This window comes from Nylanderia fulva, unplaced genomic scaffold, assembly GCF_048542155.1.
Source record: "Nylanderia fulva isolate GAGA-0341 unplaced genomic scaffold, ASM4854215v1 Scaffold273, whole genome shotgun sequence".
NCBI classification, from domain to species: Eukaryota; Metazoa; Arthropoda; class Insecta; order Hymenoptera; family Formicidae; genus Nylanderia; species Nylanderia fulva.
Window position 1 is genome coordinate 33,548 of NW_028190340.1, and position 14,455 is coordinate 48,002.

The 14,455-nt window shown below is 32.2% G+C and overlaps 2 protein-coding genes and 1 pseudogene across 2 annotated transcripts; all 3 read left to right on the plus strand.

Annotated features, from left to right (window-relative positions):
* The first annotated feature begins 302 nt into the window (after nucleotides 1-302).
* On the plus strand, nucleotides 303-12,365 carry LOC114934772 (uncharacterized). The gene is made up of 8 exons (XM_029307487.2): nucleotides 303-418; nucleotides 875-1,013; nucleotides 5,585-5,813; nucleotides 5,992-6,156; nucleotides 6,246-6,398; nucleotides 6,468-6,533; nucleotides 11,884-11,967; nucleotides 12,058-12,365. The coding sequence occupies exons 3-8, from the start codon at nucleotides 5,591-5,593 to the stop codon at nucleotides 12,363-12,365; spliced, it is 999 nt and encodes a 332-aa protein (XP_029163320.2). The 5' UTR covers nucleotides 303-418; nucleotides 875-1,013; nucleotides 5,585-5,590.
* On the plus strand, nucleotides 1,882-3,065 carry LOC146722775 (uncharacterized). Its single transcript, XM_085483876.1, is given in 2 exon segments — nucleotides 1,882-2,650; nucleotides 2,653-3,065. Coding segments are annotated over 2 exon segments (1,182 nt in total).
* Nucleotides 3,207-4,725, plus strand: LOC146722776 (uncharacterized; annotated as a pseudogene).
* Nucleotides 12,366-14,455: the final 2,090 nt, after the last annotated feature.

A 14,455-nucleotide genomic window follows, 5' to 3' on the forward strand; every position in this document is an offset into this window, starting at 1 on the left:
AATAAGTATTCACATATATAAATATATATAATCCCAGCAAACACAGATTATAATTATTATATAATCTACAAGTAACACGTAATATAACAGAAGTTATAAATTATTAATGTTGATGTTACATAATTTTCTTTTGTAACAACAATTTAACTGTATTTTAAAACTGTTATATTTTTTTGGTATTTTCTAGTTATAACAGTATAACAATAATAAAATAAAAATATAACATGTTATATAACAAGCGTTGCGTTAGCATTATTTAAATGTTATATAACATATTTTGTAATAAGCATTACTTTTAAATTTTGCCGCGCAACAAGTATTTCCGTGTCCTGTGTGTGTACGTATGTGTTGCTGAGAAGAAAGCTCTTTCCGGTTTGCTGTTCATCAACGGAATTTTGGCGGCTAATTTATATCAAAGGTAATCGTTTCTGTCTTTATAAATAATCATCTAATATATACTAAATATGGATTTTTTACACAATGTGAAAGTAAATTGATTTATAATATTCTTTTTTATTAATATTTGTTCTAAATTTTACAAAACTGTTGTCCAAAAAATAGGTTATGCTCCACGTGCCAATATAAATTATTCATATATATCCTATTTTGTTACATTTTAAGGTGGATGAATTAGCTTTTTATTCATTTAAATTATAAACTATAATTATGTGCAAATTTCGATAATTTTTAATAAAGAAAATATGCAGTGAAACAGATTCATAAAAGCTAGTTATCGGTTCTTATAACTCTGTTTAATTGCATATTATTTAATTAGATGTAATGTTTATTGCTATTTATAATGAACATGATATTTAATGTATTGAAATGATATTATGTGTCGATATTAATGTATTTTAAATATTTTGTTTTACAGCATACTCCAGGCTCTTTGCAGAACATTGATAGAAATCAACGCTTGCCTAAATTGGTTGATTAGCGAGTTTGATTTAATTTGGCTTCGAAGCTGTTCCCTGTGTTACAATTCATTAAAAACTGCTGTTTCATCAAAAGTGGTAAGTAATTGATACAAATATCTGTAATAATTATACTTATGAAGTGGTTATGTCTAACGATGAACATTTGCATCTAGTAACGAAAATATGTAGTTAAATAAACCTAAAAGTTATTAGTTTTTATTCAATTGCATCTTTTTTATTAATATAAATGTTTTTCAATATTAATCAATATAAGTTATTTTATTATATATTATTTTATTTTAAATCGAGTTATTTAATTATATATTTCTTTCATTCAAATATTAATATTATATACATTAATTGCTATTTATTTACAATTACAATACTTTGCTATTTTACATTATTTGAATGTTTACATTATATAATTTAATAGTATAATTTAATAATATATAATTTAATAGTATATATTATTTTTATCACCTATGCATTTTGCATGCTATGTACATATACTTATTGGATAGAACACATGATTTTTTATCAAACATATTACTTTTTAATTTTAATAAATGTAAAGTACTTCTCGTACATAGTTTGGGTTTGCATCAATAGTTTTTGCAATGAAATAATATTTTTGAATACGATTGTTACTGTTTGTGAAAATACTCCTCCAGTATCAACAAAATATTTAAGAAGAAACTCATTTTCAAATATCTTAAAAATTATAAAATAATTGATTGTTTTTTTATTAAAAAACGTTTTATTTAACATTAATGTCATTAATATTTCTTTAACATTTATGAAGTATTTATTTTATTATTTTATTCAATTTTATATATATATATATATATATATTTTTATTTAATTAAAATATATTTTTATTTTAAGATTCTTTTCAGATTTAATATAGAGGTGTGTAACGCGCGTATATTTTAACAATATTTGTTGAGGTATAACTTTATTTATCATGCCTAAAGATATTAGATATTTATCACAAAGACGAAGGAATCAGATTATTAATCGAGATTTACGTAATGAAGATTCGATTTTATTACATAATCAAAATTCGACTTTATATTTAACTTTATCAAATTTAGAACCTAATGTAGTAGAAGAAGCGGTTAATATTAACACAAATTCAGAAAATTTTTGCACGAATAGTACATTATTCGACGAAACAAACCAATCTGATGAATTATCAATAGATTTTCAACTTGAGAACAATAATATATGTACTTTTGATGAGACAAATAATATACCCACATTGATAGATAATAATAAGTGCAACCATGAGCTAAGCTTACGAGAAGATTTACAGAAATTAATTATAGAACGTAACGTTCCTCACAATACTGCTAATGAATTATTGAGAATATTAAGAAAGCATGGCCATACTGAATTGCCTAGTGATGTTAGAGTTTTAGTTAATACACCACGTAACGCATCCGTAAACATAAAACATATGGGTAATGGTCGTTATGCACATTTTGGCCTTACTTCTGCTCTAGAACGATCTATAAAAAATTACTCCCAGTTTATTAACACAAATAAAATTAAAATAAATATAAATATAGACGGCTTACCTATTTCGAAAAGTTCTAATAGTCAATTCTGGCCTATCATGGCATCTATTGAAGATATCGGTATTCATACATTGCCATTCGTAATTGGTATATATCATGGTATGTGTAAACCGAGCGATGCGAATGATTTTCTTGGTAGTTTTGTTAATAAATTTTGTTTCTTTTTGAAAATGGCATAATTGTTAATAACAAGAAATATAAAGTGAATATTAATGCAATACTTTGCGATGCTCCAGCCAAATCATTTATAACGTACACAAAAGGCCACACAGGATATTTTTCGTGTTCCAAATGTATGCAAGAAGGCGATTTCGTAAATAATAAAGTAATTTTTCCTGAAATTAATAACATTTTACGTACAGATGACTCGTTTAAGAATCGAATTCAAATAGAACATCACACAGGCGATTCTGTATTGGAAAAGCTTTCCATCGGAATGGTTTCGCAAATTCCGCTTGACTATATGCACCTTGTTTGCTTAGGTGTTATGAAACGGTTGTTACAATTATTGTTTGAGATGTTAAGTAAAATTTTTGTAAATTCTAGAATTTTCCATCCGCGTCAATAATAAAAGTCACGGTCGTTTTTGTATGTTTGTCACGGTAAAAAACTGTCATAAATTAAACCTGTCATCTCATAAACACTCTTTGCACACAAACAATTAGCGGTTTCGCAACCGTCTTTACCGGATACTTTTCGCGCTACAAGCATGCGCAAAATTGCCACGCGGCCTCGATCACCAATTAGAAAGAGCGAGCGGCCGCGCGCGCATGGCAAGACGCGAGTTCGTTGCGCATCTTAAAAAAGCGGCCAATAATGAGCTGTGCCCTCGAGTCACCTCGAGCACAATTCAAATTGCTCGCAATAATTGGCGCTTTCCAAAAAAGTGGGCTTTTTTCGGAAACCCATAAGAGAGAGCTCGCGCCCGAAATCCGGGCCTTATCGCTTTCCGCAGTGACCGCATAACGCAACCGCATATTATTCTGATCCGCTAAAATCTCGTTGACGACCGCCGCTTATTCCGTACTTTGTTCTCGATTAGATTTTCACTGAAATATTTAAATGTTATAAGTCTTGTTCAAGTAATTTGTAATTAAGTGTGTATTGAAATTAAACTTTTTTTAATACAAAAGAAAGGGTGACTTATCCTATTGTGTCGCGCGATCCTCTCTCACGCAGCGCGTTCGCGAACAATTATGGATTAAAGGAAATAAAGAAAATAGATTAAATGCAGAAAGTATTGATTCAATTTCACAATATTTAATAAATTTTAAACAAAGCGTTCCATCTGAATTTGCTAGAAAGCCTAGAACTTTAGTTGATATTGATAAATAGAAAGCCACGGAATTGCGTCAATTTTTGTTGTATACTGGAATAGTAATTTTGCAGTCAACCATTCCTCCAATTTTGTATAATCACTTTCTTTCTCTTAGTGTTGCAATAAGAATAATGGCTAATCCACAAATACGTACAAATGAGACAGGTCTTGCTTATGCACATTCTTTACTATTACATTTTGTATCCAATTACAGTACTATTTATGGTAAACAATATCTATCACATAATGTTCATAACCTTCTACATATTGCTGATGATGTAAAAAACTTTGGTTGTCTTGATAATTTTAGTTGCTTTAAATACGAAAATAATATGCATAAAATTAAAAAGAAATTGCATCAATGTGGGAAACCCTTAGAAGAACTTTCAAATTGCATATTTGAAGAATTACAGCAACCAATTATACAATACCCTATCGTAAATTATCCGGTTGTTGTATATACAAATAAAGCAAAAATTTCTCATTTTCAATATAAAAACTTTAAGATTGCAATAACTGAGAATGATAAATGTGCTTTGCTTAATGATAATTCTGTAGTTTTTATTTTGGATATTATTGAAGAGGAAGATATATTATTTTTTCGCGCAAAACGTTTTCTAAATCCGAAATCTTTTTTTACTGTGCCATGTGCTTCTGAAAAACTGGGTATATTTTTAATATCAAGTGCAACTAATTCAGAAATTATAACGATTCCACTCAATGCAATAAAACAAAAATGTTTAATATTAAAATATATGAATGAGACTGATTGTTATATAACAATACCGCTTTTACATACTAATAATTAGATGTTATTCATCGTTAATAATTTAATATTTTTATTTAATTTTCCGTACTTTTGTAAAGAATCAAAAATTTATTTTGAATAACGTAATATAAATGTCATTTTAATGTATTCCTTTGTCTTTGTGAAAATACTTTTAATTTGCATATTTGGAAAGGCGCAAATTGAATAAACATTTGTAAGATTGAGTATTTACAAATTGTATTAATATTTAATTTTTTAATTTTGCAATACTTTATGTACATAAATCTTATGCATAAAATTATAATTTTGATTGATTAAAACTATGAACTATTAAAAAATATAATTTATATCATATATATATATTGTAATTGCAAGAGACGATGTGAATTAAAATTAATTTGATTTTAATTTTTACTAGGCTAGTAATAATTTTTATATCTTTAATTTTATCTTAAATATATGTAGATGTAACAAGTATTCTTTATGTATTATTAATTATTTATTATTAACAAAATTAATATAAATGCATTTGAGGATTGTATTTCAATAATATAATTATATCAGTAATATGGCATAAAAACGTATACATAAGCAATATAATTTTATTAAAATTAAATATAAACGTATATTTTTCTTACAAAATATTTATATTATTGCATAGTTCGAGTAAAAAATATTCTTGTAAAATCTATTTATTACATTGATGAAAATATATGTGTACATATATTAATATTGTATAAAATTTTAACTTATAAAAGAATTATTTTATAACAAAAATTTGTCTTATTTTTGCATTTATTAATGCAAAAAAACTTTTGCATTAAAGCAAAAAAACTTTTATATTACATATGATATCAAATGTGATTTTTAAAATTTTGCATTAAAGCAATCAATTATTTTGATCAATAATTTTGTCAATAAGATATTACTAATGTGATTTGATGTATATACATATTTTTATTTGTGAAGAAATTAATTTATATACTGTTTTTTTGTTTAGAGAAAAATGGATTCTGGTGGTACTATAGGAAAAAGATATTCCGTTGTCAAGTTTATTATAGATAATTCATACTCAGAAATACCAACAGCGTGGCTTATACTAGATGACAATCAACAACAGAAGTGCTGGTGGCCACGGACAGCAAATGCTGCACCTCTAATCGCAAACTATGCAAGTCCGAATTTTGAAACTTGGGATCAATATAATATTGAACTCATAAAACATTGTAGTAAGTACTTATGCATTTTTATCTTTTGTGTGTTATGATTATATTATATTACACTATTAAGAGTCATTTAAGTTTGCGCAGAACATATTTATTGTAATGTTTTTATTGTGATTATTATTAGTATTATATTATTATTATCATTAATGCGCAATTTAATATATCTATTTTTTTATTATAGGATCTTTGGAATCTGCAAGAAAAAGTGCAGCTGACTCCAACTACCAAACAACCGACGAAGACAAATTGGGACGTGGCAAAAGACAGCATACTTTGTACAATCGATATAGCAGTGAAGAAGAAGAAGACGACGATTATGTACATCGACCAATTGCTAAAATTAAGAGTACGTATTAAAACAGCATGTTTTATTATATTTGATAATCTTCATTTTTAAAGGGCTATATAAGAAAATTTTTTTTTAAATATTTACAGAGAAAGAAAAAGCAAACAGTATGAATAAAATTACATCTGCTTTCCCACTGTGTCCGGACAATTTAACCTTCAATAATTTCACCAACAATGAAATTGAAAGCATCAAAACTGTGATTGATTCAGTAAAAAAGATTCCATTATCACAACCTTGTGGTACGTATAGTATGTGATATTATAATCTTTGATATTTTGATTTGTATTACATATTGTATACATTTCCAGAGAAAAAGAAAACTTCTTGTACACAAGAAGTGGATATACGTCAGATTTGTGATATTCCCATTCAAAGTATGTATATTGTCATGAGCATCGATATACAGAATGGACTGAGCATCGAATAAGAAGTAACAAACTGACGTCATTAAACGTCAAAATAACGTCACACGACGTCAAAATAACGTCATTTTGACGTTTAATGACGTCAGTTTGTTACCTGGGTTATTTATTGATGTTCAGTTCATTTTATATGTCGATGATCATAAGTATATAAAGTCAACAAAAATTATATTCATGTATATATATTGTTGCGCCCCCGTGTTACGCCCCTGGATCTACATCTTTGTATCGGGTGATACTTTTCGCGGGATCAACTCTTTACGCCTCCGGGAGATCGTCGTCAAGGGAGTTGTTGTTAAACAACTAAGGGTCTTCTTCTGTTTTCGGGAGACATGACAGTTTTGGTCTAGCGGTCGCATCGTGCGGACGTTTTCCGAGACCGGAGCTTCTTTGCATTACGAATGCACTATTTGTTATATTTCATTGGTTTCGTGTATTGGTTCCTCATATTAAAGTTCATTTCCCTATTATGCGAGTGTCTTTATTTCGCGCGCGAGTGAGAGTGACTGTGTGTGAGTGACTGAGCGAGAGGCGTCCCGAGGACGCAACATTTTGGGGGCTCGTCCGGGATCAAAACCGAAAGAATCGCATCTTCCTGAGAGAACGCCAAAATGACGACTCAACATTCGCCGAAAGCGACGCGTTCCCGAACAACGATGAAGGAGATAGACGAGACGGATGCGTTGCAGACCGCACTGCGAGAACTACGAGAAATGCGGGCCGAACGAGAACATCAGCAAGCTCGCTTTGAGACTCTTCTCCGAGAGAAGGACGAACAGCTGCACCAGCTCGAATTGAGGATCTCCTCGCAGCAAACTAACCAGCTAAGTCCTTCTAATATAAGAGCTTCTGGGGATACACGACTGAATTTAGCTTGCGCGAGTACCGCGAGTGCCGCGATAGCCGCAAGTGCCGTGATAAACGCGGGCGAGACGACCGGTGACTTTCGTGCGAAAACGGGCTTAAAACTGAAGCCCGATACATTCGATGGAAGGGTTCCGCTGCGGGAGTTCCTCTCCCAATTTCTTTTGATAGCCGTCGCGAATAATTGGGATGAGAAAGCAAAAATGATTACTCTCGCTGCAAATTTAAGGGGAAAAGCTCGGTCCGTTTTAGAAAATGTTGAGAATTTTGAAGAATTAACATTCGCGGAATTAAAATCAAAATTAGAGTTGCTTTTTGAAGACGGAAACTTGACGCAAAATTATTACTATCTTTTTACGACACGGAAACAAAAATATGGAGAGGATTTCGCTTCCTTTGGAGCCGAACTTGAGAGACTGTCGCGTCTGGCTTACCCCGAATGTCCATATGCGGTCCGCGATAAAATAGCATGCGCGCAATTTGTCTCGGCATTAATAGACGGGTTTGTCAAAAGAACCCTTCAACTGGAGGGAATTACATCTTTAAATTTGGCTATAGAAAGAGCTAAGGCTATAAAAATAATTCAGGGGGATAGTTTTGATAGAAAAAGAGACAATTTTAGTAACAAAGGAAATTACGGCAAAATAAGTCAAAATCATCAAAAGGGAGAGAGGAGCGACGCGCGAACCGATTCCGAAAAAAAGAAAAGCGAACGGTTTGACTCGAAAGGGAAAGCGCAAGCGAACAACTTTTCGGCCAAAGGGAAAGAATGTTGGTCTTGCGGGAAGATCGGACATTTGCGTTTTCAATGTCCTGAGGCGAAGGAAAACTAGAGGTAGTTGAATTTTTCGGGGAAAATTCAACTCTTACAGAAAACGCCCCGACGTCCGATTTTGTTGATCTCATTGATTGTAGTGTTAGAAGGATTTCTAAGAAAGATTCTTATTCGTATTTTGGTAGATTAAATAAAAAGGAGTGTCTTTTTAAAATAGATACAGGCTCTGATGTTTCCATATTAAATAGCAGATTAGTGGGAGAAGATCTTGAAAAGATTCGAGTCAATGATATTAATTTAAAATATCCGACGGGAGAAAAATTTTTAATTGAATTTTTAGTAAAAACAAAAATTGAAATCGGAAATTATTCGGTTGAAATTCCGTTGTTAGTTGCTGAAATTAATGATCAATGTATTTTAGGAATGGATTTTCTTAAAATGATTAATTTGGAAAACGTTTTTGATAAAGTTTTTAATAAATCCATTTTTGACGATAAAGATTTTCAATGTTCAAGAATAGAGAATTTTCCAAAAGGAATCCCGTCTATTTTAAAAGAACTTTTCGAAAAGAGCTCGATTCATTTGCAAAAAAAACAGAAAGAAACCTTTGTAAATTTTCTAAATGAATTTCAAGATCTATTCTCCTGTAATATTGTTGCTGGGAATTGCAATATTATCGAACATGTCATAAATGTAAAAGACTCTCTCCCCATAAAACAGGTACCCCGTAGGATTCCTTTTCAGATGAGGGATGAGGTTGATAAAATAATGGAAGAGATGAAAATAGAAGGAATCATAGAAGAATCTCAAAGTCCTTGGGTTTCGCCGGCTGTTATGGTCAAAAAGAAAGACGGAACACTGAGATTCTGTGTTGATTACCGGAAACTTAACACTATCACGGTAAAAGATTCCTATCCCTTACCTCGAATTGACGACATTTTGGATCAGTTATCAGATTTGGAAGGGCAACTAGCTCGTTGGTTGGAAAAACTCCAAGAATACGACTTCGAAGTACAACACCGGAAAGGAGAATCTCACAAGAATGCCGATGGATTGTCCAGACGACTATGTGAGACCTATGGGTGTGGATATTGTGCCAAGGTCGAGATAAAGAGTACGTCTGAAAACGAGAAAATGGTTGCACGACTTATATTCCAAACAGAAGATCTGGGAGAATGGCGTAAAGATCAAGAAGAAGATCCTGACATTGCCGTTTTTATTCAGGGAAAAATGAAAGAAACACGACCATCTCGTTCTGAATTCGTGACTCGTGACATTTCTGCTCAAATTTATTGGACTTATTGGGATGCATTAATTCTTCAGAATGGAGTCCTTTACAAGAAGTGGGAAGCTCCGAATTTAAAGTCTAGTTTTCTTCAATTGATTGTTCCTCGAAAGCGAGTTAAACAAGTCCTTGAGGAAGTACATGATTCTCCGTTCGGAGGTCATTTTGGTGTAAACAAAACCTTAGAAAAGGTACGAAAACGCTTTTATTGGGCGACTTACAAGCAAGACATTGAAAATTGGTGCAGATCTTGCAAGGTCTGTATTTCTAAGAAAGGCCCCACAGGAAAAGGAAAATCTCCTATGCAGATCTATAATGTCGGAAGTCCTTTTGAAAGAATTCAAATGGATATCCTAGGTCCACTTCCAATAACTTTTTCTGGAAACAGATATTTAATTGTCATCGTAGATTGCTTCACCAAATGGGTAGAAGCTTTTCCCCTGAAGAATATTAGAGCAAAGACAGTGGCAGAAATCTTCATTTATGAGTTTATTTCAAGACATGGAGTACCTTTAGAAGTACATACCGATCAAGGGAAGAATTTTGAATCGAAACTGTTCGCTGAAATAATGAAGCTTCTCGGAATTAGGAAAACGCGAACTACTGCGTTGCATCCTCAGTCTGATGGTCAGGTCGAACGACAACATCAAACAATAATCAATTATCTAGCGAAGTATATTTCACAAAATCAAAAAGATTGGGATCGGTGGATTCCCATGTTTCTTCTAGCTTACAGATCTTCAAAGCACGAAACCACTGGGATGACTCCTGCGGAATTATATTTCGCTCGAGATCTAAGACTTCCAGTGGATCTATTGCAAGGAAATGTTCCTAGATTAGAAGAAAAAGAGCCGTCTTCGATAGAAAATTTCGCTAATACTCTCAAAAGAAAGTTAAATGATATCCATTCCGAAATTAGAGACAAAATGAATATTAGATCTTCTAGGGTGAAGAATTGGTACGATAAGGGAGTTAGACAGATTCTTTTTCAAGAGGGAGAGAGAGTCTAGTTTTATAACCCTCGAAGAATTAAAGGTAGAGCTCCCAAGTTACAGAGTAATTGGGAAGGACCTTTCTCTATTGTAAAGAAATTCAGCGATGTGGTGTACTGCATTCAGAAGACACCCAGACATCGGAAGAAAGTAGTGCACGCAGATAGATTAGCTCCATTTTTAGATAGAAATATTGATTGTTAATTAGAAATAGTACAAAACTCAAATAAAGATTGCTAGGAATTGGAGAGTTGTGTTTGTGTGTATATTTGTAAGTGCATTTTTTTAATTGGTGAATTTATTCTGCGTAAGGAATGTTTTCTTTTCTAGTTGGAAATTTTTAAGAAGAGGCTTGCCTGAGTTTCTGTTACAAGAGAATTCTCTGAGGAAGTTCCTGCGACCATTACTCATCGAGGGCAACTGGCTCCTTTCAATTGAGAAGACCGTCTCATCTTCAGAAGATTGGTCATTTGGTTCATCACGTTGAAGACTGTCCCTCTCGTGGTTTTTGATCCGTGGTTTTCCCACGAGACTGAGGGCAAATGCCGTGACAGAGACTTAGGGTGTTCACGAGGAACGTTGGGTCCACGGAAGATATTCCCCCCCTTTGTCTGAAGATTCATGGACCATTTCGTTATCCTTCCGGGAGACGGCGAGTATAGTGAAACCGCGAAGACAGCAGGGATATCTTCTATCAACTCGACTGTTATAGGAAAAATCTGGCCAATTTTTCTTCAAAAAAACAGTTCGAGTACGGAGAGGAGGAGGGCGAAGCTCGGTAACCTGTAGCAGCAGCTAAGGGAGAGCAGGATTCGTCCGGACAATGTAGACGCAAAAAGAGAGGGACCAGGCGTTTCGTTCGGTAACCTGTAGCAGCAGCTAAGGGAGAGCGGAGTATCGTTGGTGCCCTGATAGCAGCGTCAGAGTCCTAGGTCTTCAATCTCCGTGAGAATTGTCGGGACGACAATCTTGAAGAAGGGGGGCAGTGTTGCGCCCCCGTGTTACGCCCCTGGATCTACATCTTTGTATCGGGTGATACTTTTCGCGGGATCAACTCTTTACGCCTCCGGGAGATCGTCGTCAAGGGAGTTGTTGTTAAACAACTAAGGGTCTTCTTCTGTTTTCGGGAGACATGACAGTTTTGGTCTAGCGGTCGCATCGTGCGGACGTTTTCCGAGACCGGAGCTTCTTTGCATTACGAATGCACTATTTGTTATATTTCATTGGTTTCGTGTATTGGTTCCTCATATTAAAGTTCATTTCCCTATTATGCGAGTGTCTTTATTTCGCGCGCGAGTGAGAGTGACTGTGTGTGAGTGACTGAGCGAGAGGCGTCCCGAGGACGCAACAATATATATATATATATCTAATATTTCTTTTTTGTAGATTGTGATCCATTATCTGAAGAACATGAAAACCATGAAGAATTGCAAGAAATAGTTAATGAAGTATCAGACCCTAATATAAAAAGTATGTATTAATATATATGCATATAATGGCTTTTAGTTAAATAGTAATATAAAATTATGTATAATAAGAAATACATTGTACACATTGCAGAGTACTTTAATCAAGTGATACGTACACAGCAAGATATAATACGTAATCAAGGACAAATAACACGTACCCAAACTACGTCCAATTTAATCTTAAGAGACATCAAACAATTGATAAACCGATTGGAAGATGTTATGAAGAGCCGCGCTCTTCTTCCAACAAAGGGTAATGACAGCTTGATTGCTGAAATTTTACCGTTACGCTCGGTTCAAACTATAAAAGATTTTGAGACTTTATTGCGTGACACGGAGGAAGCAGTTACTCAATTTGTAAGTTTTACATTAATTTATTTAATTAATTGTATAATTTAATTAATTGGATAAAAATTTTTTAATTTATTTTTTTTACAGAAAGAATTTATCTTAAAAGTTGGGGGAAATAATCCCAGAGACAACATTCATCGCGCCCTTTGCAAAATATTTACGAGCCAATGTGCGATGGATTGCTCATGGAAGGGTGTTCGTAATAATTTTAAAATATGCGATTTATATTTTATCAAAATTATGAGAAGTGTGTTTTCTATATTATTAAAAATGTATCTATTATCCTAAATTTCTTGTTTAACTATATATTATTCTTTTTAGGAGACATTACTCTACAGTATTCTTCTTTAACAGAAGCTGAATTTGATAATATTGTGGCGGAATGACTACGTTTCGCTAAGCAGAGGAAGCAGAGGGAAGAAAAAGGAGGAGCACAGGAACAAGATAAGGAAAATAATTAGATTTTCCGTTCTCTAATTAAAGGAAATTTTTTTTTTCTAAGTATTATCTTTTGGTTTAAGTTTTTAAAAATATATATGTGATAGATAATGAATACCAAAAATGTTAATATATTTATATATGTTGCTATATTTCATAAGCTTACACATGTGTACCTGTACGTACCTGAGCAACAACACGTATATATAACTATGTTTAATGTATATATGTATACATATAAAAAAGTGAAATAAAATTTTATTTAATTTTGCTTGAAATTAATTAAAGAATTTGATATTTGTAGTATTCGCGTTTGTAATAAATATATAATAATTAAAATTTTTATTCTCAATTAAATATGTAACAATTTAGTAACAAGTAAACATAAAAGTCTTATTACATAAATATAACAGCTTTATAACACATATATAATAGCTTTATAACAATTCTGTAATTTATATTGCAGTTATAGAATTATTTTATAATTCTTTTTAAAGTTATATAACATGTTATTTATGTGTTACATTAACGTTATATATCTGTAATTTATAAGAGTAGGAAATTACTCCTAACGTGTATATAACGTAGTACATTTGCGTTATATTGCGTGTTATATTCCGTTTTATTATAGCAATGTAACAATTATATATCGGTGTTTGCTGGGAATGTTTCATATATAACTTGACATGAGATTATACATGAACTTCATAATTTATATATAAATAAATTTAATTATATATAAAATGAACATATTTCACATATAATTATGTATAATTATATAATTATTTAGATATAATTATATATAAAAAATTTTTCCCGGGTTGAACCCTGCAATTTTTATATTTTATTCATAAGATCACTATTTCTTGGACATAATTGACCGTTGCCGGACTTTTGAACCACCTTGTATATATATATGGTAGATTGTATATTTCCTTTGAAAAATACATGAAAATATGCATATATCATCAAAATATATAAAAGAGCAATATTGAAATTGTGTTCAACTATGTCATAAAGAGACACATTTATATATGTATGTTTTACTGTTATTGACGCTTATTGTTAGATGCGTGTGCGAGATGATTCGACAGTAAAAATATATTATATTGTCTGATTTCAATATGTTGAACACACTAAAATAGCTTTTTGGCATATATGGATTATTATCGATAATAGCGGAATTAAAATTATCGATAATTATCGACAATTTTAGTTCCACTTAAATGAGGGCGCTAACCCGTCGGAGTTCGGCCAACGCTCCGGCATCCCCTTAAGAAATTTGTATCCTATGGTTGGGATCTCAGAAATTCCTCTTGTTCCTCTCCTAACTTCCCCTGTAAAGAAATAGGCAAGAAAAATATTGATCCGAAAGTCGGCTGAATCGAGAATCGAACCCGAGACCTTCTGCTTGCCGGGAGACTGCTCTTCCAATTGAGCTATTCAGACACGAAACGATACTTCTTTTTGCTTTTGTGATTAAATAATGCCGTAACTTTACGGCGTAAAATTAACTTTATTTGTTTGTTAACTATTACTTATAAAAGTGTATGTGTTCGAGAATGCGCTTTGCGAAAGGAGGTTTCAGTTAGATAAGTCACTTTGAGTATGAAAAACAATTTAATTATAAAAGTACACTGATCAACAAAAATATACACGCATAAAAATTAATATAGACTTTTAATCTATTTCAGTAAACG